General features: G+C 39.1%; 1 protein-coding gene across 2 annotated transcripts in view; it reads right to left on the bottom strand.

The window, feature by feature from the left end:
* Positions 1 to 1,235: 1,235 nt before the first annotated feature.
* tox (thymocyte selection associated high mobility group box) overlaps positions 1,236 to 20,785 on the bottom strand; it is a 59,107-nt gene continuing 39,557 nt past the window's right edge. The window contains exons 6-10 of one of the 2 annotated variants that reach the window (XM_022761828.1): positions 18,097 to 18,333; positions 17,316 to 17,396; positions 15,761 to 16,258; positions 10,366 to 10,526; positions 1,236 to 2,200 (exon numbers count right to left, since the gene is read on the bottom strand). In XM_022761828.1, coding sequence (XP_022617549.1) covers positions 2,164 to 2,200; positions 10,366 to 10,526; positions 15,761 to 16,258; positions 17,316 to 17,396; positions 18,097 to 18,333 — 1,014 coding nt within the window. In that variant the 3' untranslated portion in view covers positions 1,236 to 2,163. Of the gene's footprint in view, positions 2,201 to 3,243; positions 3,313 to 10,365; positions 10,527 to 15,760; positions 16,259 to 17,315; positions 17,397 to 18,096; positions 18,334 to 20,785 lie in introns of those variants that run through there. The other variant, XM_022761827.1, reaches the window with a different exon arrangement.

The raw sequence follows: 20,785 nt of genomic DNA, 5'->3' as shown, positions 1-20,785 counted from the left end.
ATGTAACTGTCCTCAGGAATGTGTGTGTGTGTGTGTGTGTGTGTGTGTGTGTGTGTGTGTGTGTGTGTGTGTGTGTGTGTGTAAAATGCAAACGTTGAATGCAAGAGAAGAAATGCCTGGTGGGCTCTCACTCACCTCCACACCACTATAGGCTTGTTCCTACTGAAGAGTGAAAATGAACATAAACTATTAGTAGCCCCTCACCACTCGCTGAATTGATTATTAGCCATGTACATGCTCATGTCTGTCAGAACTATAAATATCATGATGAGGATAACTGCAAGGTCCTTCTGTTTCAATACAACATGCTTCTCAATGTCTCTTAATCTTACTATTAGCAATAATTAGCTGCAGAAACAATGATGATCGGAACATCATTGCTGCTGCCAAATTTCAATCATCAAGCATTACTTAAGTCAGATTCTTTATCTGGAGTCCATATATCGATACAAAAATGTATTCAATCCAATGGTATTTCAGTTTGGAACCAAGTGGTGGAATGACTGACTCTCATTTCCATCTCTACTAAAGCTACATGGCTCCCATGGCTGAGGTAATGAAATTTGTGTTAAAATATTTTTTTTTTTACAACATATGATCTGAGTTTAAAAATACATATTTTCGAAGACTTCAAAGGCATCTGTTTTTACAGCTCACCTTCTCTGCATAAATGCAAAGGCCAAGATACAGACATAAGGTGAACTGAGTTACAGCAATGTGGATTATCATGTGCAGTTAATTAAAGCAGTTGTCACAAACTGTTCCAAAATAAACAACATAAAAGAGGCAGGTTTTCGAGTAATGACTGCATATCAATGCAGCACTGACTTTATTCTCAAACACATTATTAGAATCTAAAAATAAAAAAATCTTCATGGTCGTTGATGCCCAGAGTCCTTTCATCTGCCAAAAAACACAGTAATACAAAGGACATAGAGAGCAAGAGATATGTCTCTCATCATCATCATCATCATCATCATTATCATCAACGACACTAAAACAAAACTTGAACTGATTAAAAAAACAACATTAAAACATAGACAACCCACCAATAGTTATAGTTTCTTAAATAGCTTCTCAACACAGAGAAACAGAGACAAAAGAGACCATGCAACCCAATCCATCACTCTCTCATTAACACTTCACACACTCACACACAGTTTGGATCCAAATTATTATTATTATCAACAGACATATGCCAGGAGGAGGAGCTGTCATTCTACAAAGGAGTATTTGTGTTTCTTTTTATTTAACAAAGAATTGTTTGATATTTCATTATTTCAAGGATTAAAATACATTTGTATCCTGCAGATCTGAGCCTCACTGTGAGATAACAATCAGAGTTCTTTAATCATACACAATTATTCAGCCAGTGCACAGTCAAACAGGCTTTCTTTAGCTGAATAAGGCAGTGTGAATACACTTATTATCACAGTCAGAATCATCATGTTTGTTTTCTCTACACAAACTGTGTTGTACCTAAGTCAGTGCTGCATCAAATCAAAGGCTTCGTTTCATATAATTTGGGGAAACATTTTGTGAGGATCTGTTGTATTTGGTTTTTAACCCTTCGTTTGTGTGATGTGAACCTCTGACTTTGGTTGGAGAAGGATATAGTAATTATGAGGTCAAAGAGAAATAAACAGTTTTATGTTACAGGAATTTACACCTGCTCTTCAGAGCCTTTTTGGAAATTATTGTAAACACCATTTTTACTAAATGCGAAACTTGATATGAATTTTTCAGGGCTTTCTGGAAATTCGACAGAATTTGGGGTACATACATCTTTTAGCATGGTTCACAGCACAGTGCCTGCCCACCGCTCCTCGCTGGTGTAAACATTTTCAATTTAAATTAAATTATAGTAAATGATCAGGAGAAAAAGATAAAACCAGTAATAGATGTAATAGCACTGTCCTGTTGTCCCTCAGAGGACACACAGGAGAGTGTTAGTGCACATAATATTCCATCTTTCAGCTGCTTAGCATTTTGTTTGTTTGGAGTTGTTGAACTCAGGTTTAGTTCAGGTTTAGGTGGTCTCTTGGTTGGTGGAGTCCTCCTTGGGTTAAGGTTGGACTAAACTGGCCTATTTTCGTGTAGAGGTGAGGCTGGAGGTTTCCATGATGTGGCAGTTCAAGGCCCTGGTTGAGATTTGTCCTGAGATTAGCTCAGATACAGAGATTTGTCTCTCTGAACACCTCTGGAAGAGGAGAGGAGAAACAAAAAGTGAGGATGGAAAAACAATCGGTAATCAGTACAGTGGATATTTACTGTCCCATTGTTTTAATACATGGGTCTGAGATGAATGTTGAGATGAAGGGTGATACCTCTTGCAGCTTGCACAGCACACAGTAGGCTTGGTAAATACTGCACTAACAGTATTAGTACACTAACAGTATCAGCTAGTTAGTATCAGTTAGTATCAGCTAACAGTATCAACTAAGAGTATCAGCTAGTTACTGAGACACATTTTGACCAATTTCCACACAATCAAGGTTAAAGCTAAAGATGGGGTCTGAGTGCCCTGGTGGCATTTACAACATACCTAACACAAAATCATACATATTTTGTAAGAAACAAATGTTTTATTTGCTGACAAGCCAATGTAAACTTGAATTAAATCCAATTATACAACAGTTAGTTCCGATCAAGTAATTTGATTGGACGAGAGCTATTCCAGGAGTGCTGATATAGAGCACAGCAGCACTGGGACTTTTAACTACATGTATCACTCCATTTTACAGGTGTTGTATTAACTGTTAATTACATTACACTAACGGTCATTATCGTTATGTTAGATTGTAACAGACTATGTAGATGATGATGAAGAAGATGAAAATTTTTTCATAAATAACATTTGAATAATAGCTGCAAGCAGCATTGATTGGGTCTTTGCACTCCTTCACACCCTGACTCACAGGTTAATATTTATTGGACAGACTGTGTGGCAGCAGAAAAGATGTATAGCATTTTTATTTGCATTCTTTATTGTGACCACTAGGTGGAGCAAGAGACCACATAATAGGCACACATGAGGCTCTGTATCAAACCTTACAATGAAAATGTCATGTAAATTAAATGATTGTCACACAAGAGTTAATTCCTGTTTCAGGAGGTGGTGCTGTGACTATGACTTAATATTACTATGCAGCTGTCTACAGTGTGAGACTGTCATCAAACATATGAAATTTGGGAAGGACTGGACAATACACAATAGATTTAAACTTACTGAAGATAATGTATGTTTGCTGTCATTCTTAATTAGGTCCACCAGGTGGAGCCAGAGATCCCGCAAGAGGCACACACAAGGCTCTGTATCAGACCACACAATGAAAATGTAATGTCACTCACATAAGAGTTATGTCATACTTTCAGTAGGTGGCGCTGTGACTATGGTGTAATATTCATATGCAGATGTCTTCAGTATGAGACTGTAATGAAACATGTGAAATTTGGGGTAGATTAGACAAAGTATAATAGAGTTATAACCACTTCCTGTTTCAGAATTCAGCGCACTGCAGAAACCACACCCTTAAGTGAAAACTCACAATTTTCACAATCTTCCATCAGGAAAGATTTTGTGACAAAAGATTGAGGCACATCGGACTTTGTATAATGGATTTAGAGCTACTTTCTGTTGAGAATTTGCTGCGCCATTACAGCCACATCATGGTTCATATTTTCACAATAAAGCATCATCAGGTTGTAGAAAGTATTTTCTGACTCTTGTTTCAAGGGTCAGATTAACCTGCTAGGAAAAGTGAATGAAAAAGTAAAATATAATGTTACATGTGTCCATGAGGTGGCGCTATGAGTACTACTAAATATGAACATATAGATGTGTTCAGGCTGGGATTCCTCTCAAACATATAAAGTTTGAGGTAGTTTGGACAATGCATGCTGGAGTTATAGCGAGTTGGATCGAAGGATCGAAATTCACTGTGCCCCCACAGGCAGGCTGTTCCACAAAAACTCACAGGTTTTCACGACAAGGCATCATCAAAATCTTAAGAATTTCATGACCAAGTTTAAGGTGGATGTGGTTAACCTTCTAGGAGCAGTATATCAAAGTGTAAACATGACATTTCCTGAATATGACATGACATTTCCTGTTGCAACAAGTTATCACTGAATCACTATGAGTATCACTGAATATGAGCATATGAATGTGTTTAAGGCAGGACTCTTATCACACACAGAAAGATTGGGGCAGTTTGGACAATTTGAGTTGGAATGAGAGCAAGTTGAATTTTCATGGCGAATCATAGAAATTTGCTGCGCCACCACAGGCAGGTCCTCCAACGAAAACTCAAAAGATTTACAATTTAATGTTGCAAAGGTCTTAAGATGAGTCTGACCAAAGATCATGTCGATCTTGAATTCCCCAGGAGGAGTTTGTTAAAGTATGTGACCCTTAAATCGCCAAAATGGTGCCAAAATTGCAAATTTAATTTAAAATGGCTGACTTCCTGTTGGGTTTAGAGTTTGGGTGCAAGAGGCTTTTTTGTAAGTCGTGGCTGATACATGTGCCTACCAATTTTCGTACTTGTAGGTCAAACTGCAGGTATAGGAAGGGCCTCGTTGAAATTTTGTAGGGGGCACTGTCAAGCCATATTGTCACGCCTATTAGTGCGACCCATACCAGATGTAAATTTTCACGAGGCCAGATGTGTGTGCAAAGTTTCATGACTTTTTGAGAATGGGAAAGGCCTCAAAGAAGGCAAAAAGTGCTCAGGCCCTAATAAACAGCGAGGTTTCAATAGGGTCCTTGAAAGCTTGGTGCTCAGGCCTTAATTAAATAATGTATGGTCGTCAGAAGAGGGTGAAGGGAAGAGGCCTGGATACTTCAGTGCACACCTCCAGGTGCACTCATATGATATCGATCTGGTCAGGAAAATGTTTATGTGTTGCTTAGCAACAGTCCAGTACCAGCCTCATTATTGCACCCACCCATATGCTTCACTAATCATGCATTGGCTTAAGTGAATCTCAGCTTTTGCCTCATTTATCAATTTTAAAGTAATAATGCATAGAAGATTTAAATTACAGGGTTTTTTGGCTTGCCTATCTAAAAGTTAATTTCAATACCAGGAATGTATTTCATAGCGTAAGACATGTTATGTAAATTTTATTAACCAATCTCTCCAGGATTTCGCTGGCTTTTTTTGGGATTATTGCTGGCTAAAATACCTGATTTCGCGGCAGCTTTCCTTAAAAGTTGCAATGAATGTTGTGATGTTTTTAGGTGTTTTTTTTTTCAATGAAACCGCAGGAGAAAATAAAAATTGTTGCCATCTTCTTTAATAATAATAATAATAATAATAATAATGATTAAAATTCAAAGGCAACTTGTACCAGTGAGATTTCTGCCTATGAAACAGTATAATCACGAGTGGAAGATGATTGAAAGAATTTTTTCTTTTAATCTTTACTGATCAACAATGTAATTCACTGAGTAGCTCACAGGCTATCAGCAGCTACCGGCATCTTTTAAGGTTTTCTTGAGTGTTGCTTGATGCGTGATTGATGTTTGGAAATCAATCAATATACCTTAAATGCCAATATGACAACTTTGACCATTTGTTTTTATCAGCTCTCTACATGACAGAATCTTTAGTGATGATCGGTGTTCAACCGCTTAAAATGTGAATAAATATCAACCGGATAATGTGAACTGTAGATATTTTATTTCATCTGGATAAAAAAAGTAGCAGAGCGTCATTACGATGGCTCCAGCAGCACTACACCTATGTTACAAAACAATTTAACCCCGTTTCCATCAAGACATGAGGAATTGCTTTACAGTCTTTAACAGTAATTTTTGTTCGAAAATGTGAGCCGTTCGTGTCACACATATCTGCAGCTTCACAGCATGCTTCAAAAGAAAGACGTGAGTTTGGCGATGTACATCAAAGTTTAGCAGAGGGAGTGGTGATTGGTGCAACTTGCAGGAAACTATGATGATTTTTGATCAGAAGGGTTGCGGTGATTGGACAAGAAAGGTTGCACAGAATTCACAGGGATTGGTTGAATTTGCTTTAATTATTGCGATCGCAACATTGCAACTTTCTGAAGGGACTGATTAACATATTTTGGACAATAGGCTAAAACGGTGTGTATTCATGTGTGTATTCCATTAATTCCAAACCATTTCCAGGCCTGGAAAACTGTTTTTCTAATTTCATAACTTTTCCAGGAATTTCATGACTGTGGGAACCCTGTGTATAAAAGCAATGTCACACTTGAGGTTGTGATATTGGTTGTGATTCAGTCCTAGGTACGAGGCAACAGGACCTACCCTGAATCACAGCCCTGCTGATATTCTGTACAACATAATTTCTGATATTGCTTAATTTAACAAGAACAGGACACTGGACTTCACTGTTCTAACCAAACAGACCTCAGATATTGTAAAGTTGTTGTAAAAATACCAAATATTGAAATCTACAATCTAGCGAGCCTTTGTTGGGCAATTTAACACTTTTAACTTGACACTCCCACTGCAGTAGTCCATCTCTTCCCTGTCTGAGCTAGTGCATTTCAGGCTACATTTCCTCCTCCTATCCACGCTACTCCGGAGTTTTGGAGCACCTAAAACGGACTTTCAGAAACTCTGCTGGCCCCGTTTTACTTTGAAAACTAGTACAAACATGGATAATGAAATGTTATTGACCTTGTTGTCTTTGCAAGCAGCTGCTGTTCAGTTAAATTCTGCATTTTTTTAATTATTTTTTTTTAGGCTTTTTGTGCCTTTATTGATAGTGCAGTAGAGAGAGACAGGAAATGGGGAGGCAGAGAGAGGGGGAATGACATGCAGCTAAGGGCTGTCCGATGCAGGACTCAAACCGGGGCCAACTGCAGCGAGGACTGTAGCCTCTACACATGGGGCGGATGCTCATCCAACTGAGCTACTTGACACCCCTAAATTCTGCATTTTAACACTGCAGCTGTCTTTGCTGTTCCTCATTCGTAGTATTTTGTGTGGCTAATCATGGCTAGTGTATGTGATTGGTCATGTATGTATGTGTGATAGTGTGGATGGAGATTGTTTTTGTTTGAAAATGAAAACGTAGTAGTGTGGACATAGCCTCAGTCGTTTTCAGATGTTTTAATGCTGAGATATAACGTCTATTTAAGTCTCATTTTAATGTCAGCTGTTAACTTGTTTTACTCAAAAGACCCAAAGTCTCTTTTCTACCGGCTGCAGTTCAAAGCAGTGACTGCAGTTGTATTCAGTGATGTTTCAAGTGATAACTTGCTGTTAGCTTCAGTGACAGAACAGGGGACATGGCAGGTTTTACTGTCCATTATGGATGCGGACCAGACAGGTTTGATTAAGGGTCGGAACTCTTATTATAACACAAGGCGCCTATTCAGTGTTATTCATTACCTTAACCTTTGTTACCGGGTGCTGTTATTTCTATGGGCGGGAAAAAGCATTCAATAGAATTGAATGGGAATATATGTTTGAAGTAATGAAGAAATTTGGATCATATTTTTCTTGGGTGGATTTAGCTCTTATATAAAGCACCTATGGCCTTGGTTTTGACAAACGGTCTGTTATCTGCTACGTTTAAATTGACGAATCTCAAAGACATTAAACATGATGGAGGAATCTCCCAATATCATTTCTTGGTAGAATTAACCTGATCAAGATGACAATCCTTCCAAAAATATTATATTCTACATCTATGTTTTTGTGGTTCTAAAGTCTAGTGATATTAACGATATTAATAAAGCAATGGCAGACTTTATTTGGGCCGGCAGGAAACCTAACGTGAAATTAGAGACATTACAGCTGCCAAAAGAACAAGGTGGGTGGAGCTTATCTAACATACAATACTACATATTGTCTATACAAGCCAGAATTATATCTTCCTGGGTGAACAAGCATTCAGATTCTGCTTGGTTCCACTTGGAGTCAGTTATATGTAAACCATTTTCTCCTGTGAACTTGCTGGATAAACAGTTAAAGGAATTGCGAAAAGAGCAGGCATTACTAGAGTCTACGATCTCTATGAGAACAGGAAATTTAAAGCATCTGAATCATTGAAGGCTCAGAACCACATATCAAATAAGTATTTTTGAAAATACCTACAGGTCACACGTTATGTATATAAGAAAGCCAACTAGCTGTAATTTCAAATTACTGACATCTGCTAAAGACATTTTTCCTGGACCATGGGGAGCTAAAATGTTTCATATCTAAATTTAATTCTAAGATACTAAGTTTGAGTGTGGACAGTCTTTCATGGCTACAAACGTCTTACTGTACACTGTTCAAATGTGTGATGGATAATGTGTGTGTGGGATGGGATCTTGCAGTTGCCTTAAAGATAAAGATATCTATAAAGATATAGTATCCTACATAACATCTATATATCATTGTATATTTACAGCAAGTATAAAGCAGAAATGTCATCAAGTTGTCCCAAATGTAAAACTCATGTTGGTACTAGGCTGTATTGTTTATGGGAATGCAATAAAATTCATTTATTCTGGAAGGCAGTTTGTGCAAACATCAGTATAGCAGTAGGTCAACGGGTGTCAGCAAATCCACTTCTATGTCTGTTTGGAGTTGTCCCTGACTCTTTTAAACAATATGAGGAAGTTGTTCAAGCTCTCTTAATGTTGGCCAGGAAAATCATCATGGTGAAGTGGGTTACGGACGAACCACCGTCTAACTCCATGTGGAAATCTCTGATCTCTGAGGTTGTGACTCCGGAAAAAATAGGACATTACATCGATGGAAGAACTGATCGTTTTCTGCAGAAATGGAATCCAATAAATTTTGGACTTAAATCAGGGAAAAACTCCTGATTTGGGGACATTGTACGAATCTGATCTGTGTACACATCACAATTCATCATTCAACTTTGTTTGTTCAGCATTGTTTCCCTTATTATGTATGTGCTGTGCCTTTTTCTTCTCTCATTTATAGACCAGTCCTGTAACATTACATTATGTTTTTAGGGCCCGAGCGCACTGAAGGGTGCGAGGACCCTATTGAAACTGTATTGATTATTATTATTCCGGCCGGAAGAGAAATCGCCTTTTTGAAGCCTTCCCCATGTTCAAAAACTCATGAAACTCTGCACATGCATCAGGCCTGGTGAAACTTTACATATTTTATAGATCCCCCCCATGGGCAAGGCAAAATGGCTCAATAGCGCCACCTAGTCATTTTTAAAAAGCCCCCGCTTTGTGTTTTACCTATATGCACAAAAATCGGTAGGCCCATGTAACATGTCAAGCCTCACAAAAAAGCCTCATGGACCCATACCCTAAACCTAACAAGAAGCCATTTTGAATTCAATTTGCAATTTTGGTGCCGTTTTTGCAATTTGGCAATCACATACTTTAACAAAATCCTCCTAGGGAATTCAAGATCGACAGGAACTGTGGTCAATCTCATCTTAAGACCTTTGTGACTTTAAATTGCGATGCTTTTGAGTTTTCGTTGGAGGACCTGCCCTCGGTGGTGCGTCGAATTTTGATCCTCCACCATGAAAATTCAACTCGCTCTCATTCCGACACAAATTGTCCAAACTGCCCTGAACTTTATGTCTGTGATTAGAGTCCTGCCCTGAACACACTCATATGCTCATATTCAGTGATACTCATAGCGCCCCCTAGTGGAAAAAGGAAGTGTCATGTTTTACCCTTTGATATATTGCTCATAGCGGGTTGTGCGAATCTTGACCCAAACATGGTCAGGAAATGCTTAAGAACTTGATGATGCACTGTAGTCAAAACTGTGACGTTTTGTGGAACAGCCTGCCTGTGGGGGCACAGTGAATTTCGATCCTTCGATCCAACTCGCCATAACTCCATTATGCATTGTCAAAACAGGCCGAAACTTTATAGGTATGATAAGACTCCCACCCTGAACACATCTACATGCTCATATTTAGTAATACTAATAGCGCCACCTAATGGAAATATAGGAAGCGGTTATAACTCTATGATAATTTGTCCAATATTCCCCAAATTTCACGTTTGATGACAGTGTCACACTGAAGACATATGTATACTAACATTACACTACAGTCACATCGCCACCTACTGAAAATAGGACATAAATCTTTTTTCTCAGATTTTCTCATGAGATTTTCATGGTCTCGTCTGCAAGATAATGCGTGTTTCGTGCATCTTTCGTGCAATACGCCTTCTCCTCCGCCATACAGTTCATGTAGGAAATCTTGCTCATGAGCACGGTGTTGTGTGGTTGTGACAATGCAGGGCAACCGTGACCAGAATCCCCGGTGTCCGCAGGAGTGCGAGGGCCTGCTTAACACTGCTTGCAGCTTTAATTAAAAATTTAATTAGAAAAAAAAAATTTAACAATCAAAGACTAATACCTACCCGTTGCCATGGTAATCAGTGCTCCAGTCCAGAGAGGGGTTGTTATTTGGTGTGTGTCGCCCCATCTGATGGTAGTCCACTGATGATGACATCACTGCTCCACCATTAAGCATACCTCCTCCTATTGGCTGGTAGTCAGACTGGATGGAGGGGAGGTAGCCCTGGAATTAAAACACATCTAGTTATGTAAACAGCATATATGCAGACTGTGTCAACACACTGAAAAAAGAAGAAATAAGAAGAAAGGGTGGCTGGTCATATACAGATGTGTACTCTCCTGACATGAGCTGTGAAAATCCAAACAAACAATATTCCAGCTGCTGATACACAGTGATGTGTGATACCAGAGGAGCAACGCTACTTCAGTGGCGCAGCAAGATGCATTTAAGTGTTCTTGCAGTATTGGTGGTGCTGGAAGCAAAGTGAAATTCATTTCATGGAAGTTGGTAGATTTTACTTTCTGACTCAACTAAAAGTTGAAGTTGAGAGCATCTGATGACAACACATCCAAGAAAAGTGTGAATTTGGTTGCTGGCAAAAAGCCTTGATGTCTCTTAAAACCAGACAAAGTTTTGATTTAGATCTAAGGTTCTCAGACTGTGAGTCACACATCTCCAGGGGACAGGTGCCTGATGATGTTGTAAAATAACCTGAAGTTACTTTTTGTAGTTTAGCTCACTGATTTACTTCCACACTCTCAACAGTTAAGTGGGATTTATTGCCCTTCTGAACTGCATGTCAGATAGTCAGATAGTGTCAGATACCCCTCTCCCCACACCTTGTCGATGTCTGATATGTGTCAGATGATCGGACAATTACACTCACTTCATGCGCTGACTGACCAGCTGTGCAGACGTGAGAGAGGAGCCAGGCAGTGTACTTTCTAGCGCTCTTTCTTCACTGTGGAAGTTTTAATGTCTTTGGGTCTGAGCTCTGCTTCACGAGTGGGACACCATAATGTTGGACCTTCGGCTGTCTATCAATTTATTGGCTATCATAAATTAAGAAAATATTAAAAATATTAATGTTAATTAATAACTTTAAAATGTATTAAAGTCCTCAGGGGCACCAGCCTAAAAACATAGACAAAATAGCCCATATCGGTTCAGTCCCAAATTATTACTATTTATCTGGACCTCTGATTAATAATTAACTTAATAACTATAACCAAATTACCATATCAACAGTAAGTAATGGTTGAAGGATTGGTGCTTAGAGTCATTACTGAGTCAAATCTAAACACAAAGACATATTTGGTTGGACCGCAACAGCAGGGTCAGCTCTACAATCATGAATGTCCGACAGAGCCTGGTAAATAAGAAAGATATTCTGCCACCTCTAACTTTCTGTGATCATTTGATAAGTAAATATATCTGAAATCACAGCACAGTTTTTGTGTTTAATTGATGTTTGGTGATTTTTTCAAATGACAAAGGCAGCTCCTCTGCCTGCCACAGCCTGAGGGAATCACAACAACATCCACACTACACATCTGTATGATGTTTATTACACTTTATACCATTGTTTTATATTGTATTGAATTATTGTATGAATTATATGAAAATCAAACAATGGACTGATCAGTAGATGACACATTGATGATAATTAATGTATTTCAAGATTTTGTAAACTGCTTTGGCAACATGTTTTTGTTCATGCCAATAAAGCCATTTGAAGTGAAACAAATTGAATTGAATTGAATTGAATTGAATTGAATTGAATTGAATTGAATTGAATAATCTGTATATCCATTGCAAACAATAACTGTTGAAGAAGGACAGCTAATTTGGCATATTAATCATGCCACTATGCCAAAATGTGTGAGACTTTGAAAGTAAGAAGTGAGAAAGAATAAAAAGTGAAATATTTTACACACATCACAGTGTTATTGCATGGGCTTAATTGTAAAATGTGTTTACAGTAATGGTGGTTAATATTCCTCATCCTACAAAGTGGATTAGTCTATAGGCAGCTGATGGTTTTTGTGAAGCACTTCTTTAGCAAAATGGTTTCTGATTTACGGGAATATGGATGAAGTCATGTATCCAGCTCAAGTGGAAAGGAAACAGAGCAGTCGCAGGTTCACCAGCGGTAATTACAGAATAATTGCCAGGAGGGAGTAGGAAAGCTGTGCAGAAGTGAAGATGAAAAGGTAAGATAAGAGGAGGAAGCAGTGGAACAGGAGGAGGAGAGGGAAAAGTAGGTGAGCATCTTAAACCTTAAAAGATGGAAGAAGGGAAAAAGGAGTGAGTGTAGTGAATAAAAGTGCAGGAGTGTGTGTCTGTGTGTGTGTGTGTGGGGGGGCAGAGAGGTAGAAAGACAGACAGAGAGAGAGAGAGAGAGACAGAGAGAGAGACAGAAAGACAGAAAGGGAGAGCGAGAGAGTGAGTGAGAAAGTGAGCGAGAGGTGGGGTGAATTAATCCGAGTGTTGTGACTGAAAGAGGACAGCAGGTGGTTGCCCCCCCCCCCCCCCCCCCACCTATTCATCCATTGTTTAGCAAATTCTTCTCTCTCTCTCTCTTGACAAAGACCCCATCTGCCTCTTTTGTCTCTCTCCCTCTCTCTCCTCTCTCTCCCTTCCCCCACTATTTCTCACTCTTCACTATAAGAAAAAGTTTGGACCTCTGTCACTGTGTCCTCTCTCTTTTTTCCTTCACTTTTTTGGGTTGTCTCTTTCACTTTTTTGCTAGGAATATGCAAAATGGAGAGAGAAAGGGGATTATGGGAGTGTGAGATTTAAAAGTCCACTATAAAAAGGGAGATAAAATGGGAAGAGAGACCCAGTGGAAGTCCATCCCCCCATTTCTTTAACAATTTAGAGGAAACACTCGCACCATCACACTATCTCACACTGGATTGACCGCAAGTTCATGTTCATAATGCTTTCACCTGTCTTCCTCTTTCTCCTCTGTTGATTAACTATCAACAGACTAACTGACAAGAGGACAGTGAAGGGGCAAAGGGGCTGACTGTCTCTGTCTACCTGTCTCTAATGTGATAATGTCAGACAGAAGTTGACAAAATAGACCAAAAGTCTGACTAATATCCAATCAAAAATTGATGTCTGCCATTAAAAATAGATTTTACATAGGATGTTTCCAAAACTTGACTATTACAAACATTTTTTTTTTACTTCTACAGTATGTCAGCATATCTGTATCATCCATTTCTAAGTCAACTATTCCATCACCAACCACGCTTAATAACCATGATTAATAACTAGGGTAGGCTGGATTCATTTCCAACAACATAAACTTTATTTAACTTAACTTAAATTCAATACAATTCTATCTTATTAAGTACTCAGGTCCACAAGGAAATGCGGATGTGTGTTCAGCATCCATCTCATCTCCACTGTTTGCGTGTGTGTGTTTTACCTCTTCAGCCTCTCCATCCACCTCTTCTTCTGTCACACATTGTGAAAATGGGTTTGGACTGTGTTTTTTATTAGTCTATCTTGACAGTGTTGTGTTAGTGCTGGAGCATGGTCTGGCTGCATCTATTGTCATTCTGCTATTGGGGGAAAAATGGTGGGCAGTGCTGAGACCAGGATGCAGCGACGGTGACCCTGCAAAATAGTGTTGTGGGGGATTTGTCTTGGTGGAACATTTGCATTTGGTCAAGCAAGCACTATCTTTAAAATGGCTAATTCATCGCAAAGAAAACGACATGAAAACAGCAAAGATGCATGTCAACTGTGTGATTGCAAGATCCAAATCTTCTTCAAAACCTGCCATTTTCAATGTGTAGGTTGCAACTTGGAGGTTGTGTTGTTTGCTGTAGCAAAGGGGAAGCAGAAAGGGAGGAGAATGCTGCCAAAAATAGGTGCCCATTGGCAAGTTTACACGCACAGCCTACATTCAGTGAGTTAGACTAGTTTTTTATAAACTCAGAGGTATAAAGTAAAAGCTGTGAAAATATCAAGTCGCTTACTACTGCCATCCCCTTAAATCCCTGACAAGAAGATGGCCCCCCCAGTTTTGCAAACCACTAAGAATCCAATCCAGTTTCTACATTGAATGGATAACCAATAGTCTTCAAGCTAAAGATTTGCATAACCCCGCCCCCTCGTTGCGTGCTTAATCCCAGGTGAACTGTTGTTGAGACGAGAGCATTGTCACTGAAAACCAGCAATGAAAAATACATCAATCCTGTTGTACTGTGCCAAACAAATCACTGCACAGCCATCTTTGGACACATGACTCGACCTGTCCCAAATCAGGTCTTTTGAGGTGTGTACAGCACATTTTAAATCCAGAGTGCATTCAGTAACAGGGGCGGTACAACATTGGAGTAGTATCCACATTAATATATGTAACTTTTGAGAAAACGCTTTGAGCCTTGGGCGCCCATGACCCTTTTGCCGGTTCACCTGTTGTCCTTCCATAGACCACTTTTGATAGGTACTAACCACTGCAGACCGGGAGTACCCAACAAGATCTGCAGTTTTGGAGCTGCTCGGACCCAGACATCTAGCCATCACAATTTGACCCTTGTCAAAGTCACTCAGATCCTTACACTTGCCCATTTTGCTGCTTCCAACACATCAAATTTGAGGACTAAATGTTCACTTGCTGCCTAATATATCCCACCCGCTGACAGGTGCCATTGTAACGAGATAATCAATGTTATTTACTTGGTCATAATGTTACGGCTGATCGGTATATGGGAAAAAAAGGTGATATTTAAGTAACAGCACTGTCCCACAATGAATTATAGAAGGAGATGGAAATGCTAATGCTAACTGTAAAAAATTAAAATAATTAATTGCAAAAGACAGTACCAAAAAACTGAAAACATATACAAATCTTTTTTTTACAGTTTGTCTGACATCTGAAGGTGCAATGCATCAGTACTTGTTTTTTGTGAAGCAGTAGTGTATTCATTACCAATTGCAGAAACAGTATAGAATAAAGATCAGAACATTGTGCACGGTATACATTCCAAATTAAGACAAAGTAAAAATTTTCTTCCCCAGTTGTGACGCAATCACCATATCAGCCAATTAGGCCTTTGCTCTAAATGCCATGACGTGAATCCTCAATCAAAATGCCACCAAATGCAAACCATGAGCGCATGATAAATGTAAGGTAGTTCAAATTCCAAGTAGTCAATCCAAGCTCATAAAGGTCACCAAACACTTTTTCCTTATATTTGCCCTGATGAAGACCCTGTGAGGTAAAAATAGGTTGGCTTACGCCTGACCAATTTATGGCTTTTGTTCTCACTCTACCTGAAGATAGTCAACTAAAATGTCATGGCAGAAATTCAAAATGCTGTAAAATATGTCATAATTCTTTTTGTTTGCTGAATAGGGAGAGCTTGACTAACACAAGTTCAACTTGCACTATTGATGGACAAACAAGTAAAAAACAGAGTCACACAGTGACTCACCTGTGTAATGGCAGGGGAGTGTGCCATTCCCAGTGAGTGTCCACTGAGCTGCTGGTGCTGATGGTGTGGACTGTGCAGTCCTCCCAGCTGTGTCTGGCTATGGAGGGGAGAGGTGACCTGGAGAGGAGGGGTGGATGCCCCCACCACACTGCTGAGGGATAGAGCTCCCTGGTGGGGGATGTTGGGCCGTGGCATGGTCCCTCTGGAGGACAGACCCTGGAGCTGGGGATGGAGCTGGGTGTGAGGAGGAGACAGGTGGGGGCCAAGACCAGGGCTCGAGGCATGGGAAGGATGGGATGGGTGAGGGTACAACATGTACATGCCCGGGTGCTGAGGGGGAGCAAGAGGGAGTGGGTGGGCAAGTGAGCTGGAGGAAGGGTGATGGCCTGGGTGACCAGGGTAGACTGAAGGTTTGGGTGTAAACATTGAGGGAGAGGAAGAAGAGGAAGACGAGGAGGAGGAGTGGGGCAGCTTCATTTCAGATGGGTCACTGTAACTCTGGAGAACAAGGAAAAGCAGAACAGAAAATCAATTTGCAGAGTTACCCGTTTACTCCTAATCAGTTTAATAGCAGTAAATTGAACTAGACCTGCAAACAGGTATGAACAGATTAGAGTTAGGATTTTAGAGCAATGCAAATCTTTATAGAACCTTTGATCAAAATCTTGTCTAGAATCTATCTGCAGAGTTTTGTGCAGATCGGACTCAATGCCTAGGAGGAGTTTGAAAAAGTAGGTTTTACATATTTCACGATTTTGTGAAACAATATGATAGGAGAAAATGGGCGTGGACTATATCATTAGATTCAGCTACTTTCAGTGAACAAGATAATGTAAGGTTTCTGAATGTGTGTCATATTATATGGGAGTTAGAGGCCAAACATCACAGCATTTAAAATAGTCTTTTGTCGTTTTCATGTTAATTGAGTTGAATATTGTGATAAATATGGAGTGATGGATTGAGAATTGACCATAGGTTGCAGTTAGGCAAACATTTCTCAGAATTCAGTGAATAACCAGAACAAAGTTCAGCTCTGTGAAACCTATGGGTGATTTATTATGCATTTCTTAAATTTGAATGGTGAAACATGGTGAATTTTGATTTTCTGTGATAGGCCACCCTCACTTTAATTAATCATTACCAAAACTTAGGCATGGACTCAGGAATGATGATTAATCATGCACACCAAATTTCGTACAAATCCATACAGCCAATTACGAGATATAAACTTTTCACCTTCGTGGCGCCCCCTTATTGGGGATTAGCCCCAAATTTGGTAGCTACCCTCGCAGTGATATCTGGAACTGGTGACTAAAGTTACATGTCAATAGACATTATTTTGCCAAAGATATGAAAGACTTCCTGTTTTGACCACTAGCTACTGGGAACTGGGAACCACGCTGCCTTGCATGCGTGGTCCCCTGCCCCCTCAGTTTGGACCCCTAATAATAATGAAAATCCAAATAGAAACAATAGGGTTCTCAGCTCTGCTGGAACAAGGGACCACGCTGCCTTGCATGTGTGGTCCCTATTTATCAGTGTGTGTGTGTTGTACCTGTGAGACCAGGCTGGCTCTGTAGGCAGCCAGTTGTTTCAAATACTCCTTTTTAGCTGTCTCTGTCTTCTTCTTGTATACCTGAAAAACAAATATTTTACTTCTCTACAAAACCCTGAGTTTGAAAAAATAACTTGTACAAATTTATTTAATTAGCATTGCTGAAACTGTAAAAAACTATAATTAGTGAAGTATTACTTGCCTACTAATTACAGTTTTTATTATAGTGAAAAAATCTTCAGTATATCAGGTACAACCATCATGCAAAAACTTGACTCAACTCAAAGGATCACAAAGGTCATTAAAATGTATCCTCTGGACATGAATGTCTCTCCGAAAATTTTATGGCAATGCATCCAGTATAGTTGTCAAGATACTTTAGTCTGAATCAAAGTATTGGTCTGACTGATACTAGTGTGGATAAAAAATCTAACTTTTGAATTATTTTTTTTATTTTTTTAACAAACACTCTTTTTGTGTTTTTATGTATCACATTTGAACATCTGAGTTATCACCACATTAATGTTGATGCAGCTGCATAATAACTGTAAAGATTTGCAAGAAAATTGCATTTATATACACATTATGCACACATTTACATCACATCACTTTTCTGCTAAATTATCAGCTGCAGTTACAATCAACCTGTCAGTTTGATTACTATGATATTAATTATGGATTTAATTTCATAACTTTAATTAGTATAAAGAAGCCATAATTATATTTTTTTAAGATAATATGATCGACAACAGTGATAACAGAAAGGTATAGTCAAATCTACCTGTTTCTCTTCCTCTCCCAAGCCATCCCACATGGACGCCACAATCTTTGACACCTCCCCAAAAGTGGCGTTGGGGTTCTGGGCCTTGATGTTGGCTTGGGTATCTCTGAAAAACAAGGCATAGGCAGACACTGGTTTCACCGGCTCATTGGGGTCCTTTCGCTTCTTCTTCTTTGGTGTTTTCGGTTTCTTGGAGATATCTACTGCTGCTGGCCGCTTCTCTGCTCCACCACCGTGCTACAAAGAGAAGAAGGTGGTTGAAAGGAATATAGGACAATAGCTAAATTTGAAGAAATTCCCTCAATGTGTTACTGAGATATCGTGTTCACAAAGCCAAAAATGTGTCTTGTGTGATGATAGTGGACTTGAAATTTGACCTTTAAACTCCTTAAATCCAAGTGAACGCTTGTTTGTTGTAAGTTTGAAGAAACTCCATCAAAGTGTTACTGAGATATTGCAGTCACAAGAATGAAAGAGACTTGAAAACACAACGCCCCCAGCTGGAAGCATAAAGACTGTATGATTCTCTTAGGAGTAATGTCTTTTGTCTTCTTTTGTCTTCGACCTGGCATTTTAACAGGTCTGTTTGTGTCTTTGATGACTCTCTCATCACTACCATGTGACCTCATTGTTCTTGTTTGATGTCAAGCCATTGTACAATTCAGAGATGAACCATGGGGAAACTCCCCACCAGTCAGCAGAACTGAAGCCTCTCAGAGAGTGGTTAAAAATCATCCACACCATACACGAACACTGACTGTATCACACCACAGCAAAAGTAGCACATCAGTGGCAGTACACACATTTGGTAATACTTTGTTTTTCTTAACAGGAAACTTTCACGATATGATTAGGACCTGTAAAAGAAAGCATTACCAACATTTATATTGATTAAAACCAAATCATTTAAAAACATTTGTTTTGTCAAATGGGCAATGAAACATGCTGCTGAAATGCATCCTGTAGACATCAATTAGATATCCATGGTCTGGATGGCTGAGACATGCACATTCTCCTGACTTTCACCTTTATTTTCATCTATTAGTCACAGGAATAATATATCTTGAATATACTGTGTATCCCTGTAGCCAACTACCACCCACTCATGTTTTAACAGCTATGTAACACATGCAGTGCAAAAGCTCTGCTACTAGACTTTAAAAAGGCATGTTATCCAGTTGCCCCCCAACAGCAATATGGAGTTTCAATGTGGGCAACTAGACCTTGTTAGATTGCACCGCTGATGTCAGTGACAACAAAAGGCCAAGGTGACCCTGACCTGTCGGGGCACAGCAGGCTGGGGGTGGGTATCCTCTAATAAGCAACAGCCTCACAACTGCCCTTGGATTTGATTGAAAAGTATGTGACATAATTAACCAGCCAGTGACAAGAACACAGAGAAGAACAAAAGTGCATGAATCTCATGTTAAATAACCAAAACTGTTCTAACTTTAGCAGAAAATTGTATGTTCCTGTAGGAACACATCACTTACAGGAAGAAGATGATGATTAAATTGAAATGACTGATTAAATGTGATGAAATATGGTCTGTGGGCTTTTAAATGAGTCACAACACTTTATTAAATTTGCGGTAACTTATTACTGCACTGAAACTGTATTTCCCTTCTATTCTATTTGTCTCTTTGTATTTCATTTCTTTTCATAATCATGACATACATTTTTTCCCCTTCATTGTGTTCTTAAATGTTGGTCTTATGCATTTCTTTGCCTGGTGCTGACCCCTTAGATTAACCAAGGTTTTAAAGGAGCTATACAAATAAACCAGCCTTGCCTAATATATGTACATTTATCATTTTCTTATGAATACTAAAGGCTATTGGCTAGTATAACTTAGTGAATACTACATGATGTGCAACTTTGCAAAAACAGCCACTGTTTGTATAGGGATGTGTTGTAAAGGTAAAACCAATCTTAATTTTCTTTCCTACAAGATTTTCTTCCTGATGCTAGTATTACTTGTATACTGGCTTAAAATGTTGCCCATCTACAACTCACTGTTCTATACATAGTCAATGAGATGATAAAGCTGGTAAATATACTCAGTTGTCAGTTTATTGGGAACCCCTATCTAAAACTAATGTCCTCTAAAAGTATTGTGATTTTCTAGGCTGCAATTTGTGCTGCTGTTGAACTATGCTGCATTGTACAAAGATGTGTGTCTGTTGTTAAGCCTACCCTCATTAATTTAGATGGAGTGGACAAAATAATAGGAATACCCTTTCAATATAATACAGTGCAGTTCAACAGCACCACAGACTACATCCTCCAAAATTATCTCACAGTTGAATCTACACATTCTTACCAGTTTGACTCAACATTGAAACCTTCATGACAAGTAGAGTTATTGCAGGACTGTTGTATTGGACTGCATTAGTTTTAGATAGGTGTTCCTACTAAACTGTGTATCATTCAGCAGTACAATAGTGGTTTCATTTCCCCAGAATATGATCAGTCAGTTTGGTGCAGAGTGCTTGTTTCAGTGTGAGACACCAAACAGTGATTTCCATCTAGTTGATATGCAGGCAGAATGGGTGTATTATGACACATAACATTAACATAACAACTCTTCACTGTCTACACACACACACATACATACACAACAGAGCAGACCACAAATGGCTGTTACAGCTTAGCAATATATGACTCAGTAACTCATAGAAACAGGAGA

Source organism: Seriola dumerili, unplaced genomic scaffold (genome assembly GCF_002260705.1).
Source record: "Seriola dumerili isolate Sdu_G_001 unplaced genomic scaffold, Sdu_1.0 BDQW01000432.1, whole genome shotgun sequence".
Classification (NCBI taxonomy): Eukaryota; Metazoa; Chordata; class Actinopteri; order Carangiformes; family Carangidae; genus Seriola; species Seriola dumerili.
This window is presented reverse-complemented; position numbering and strand designations above follow the sequence as displayed.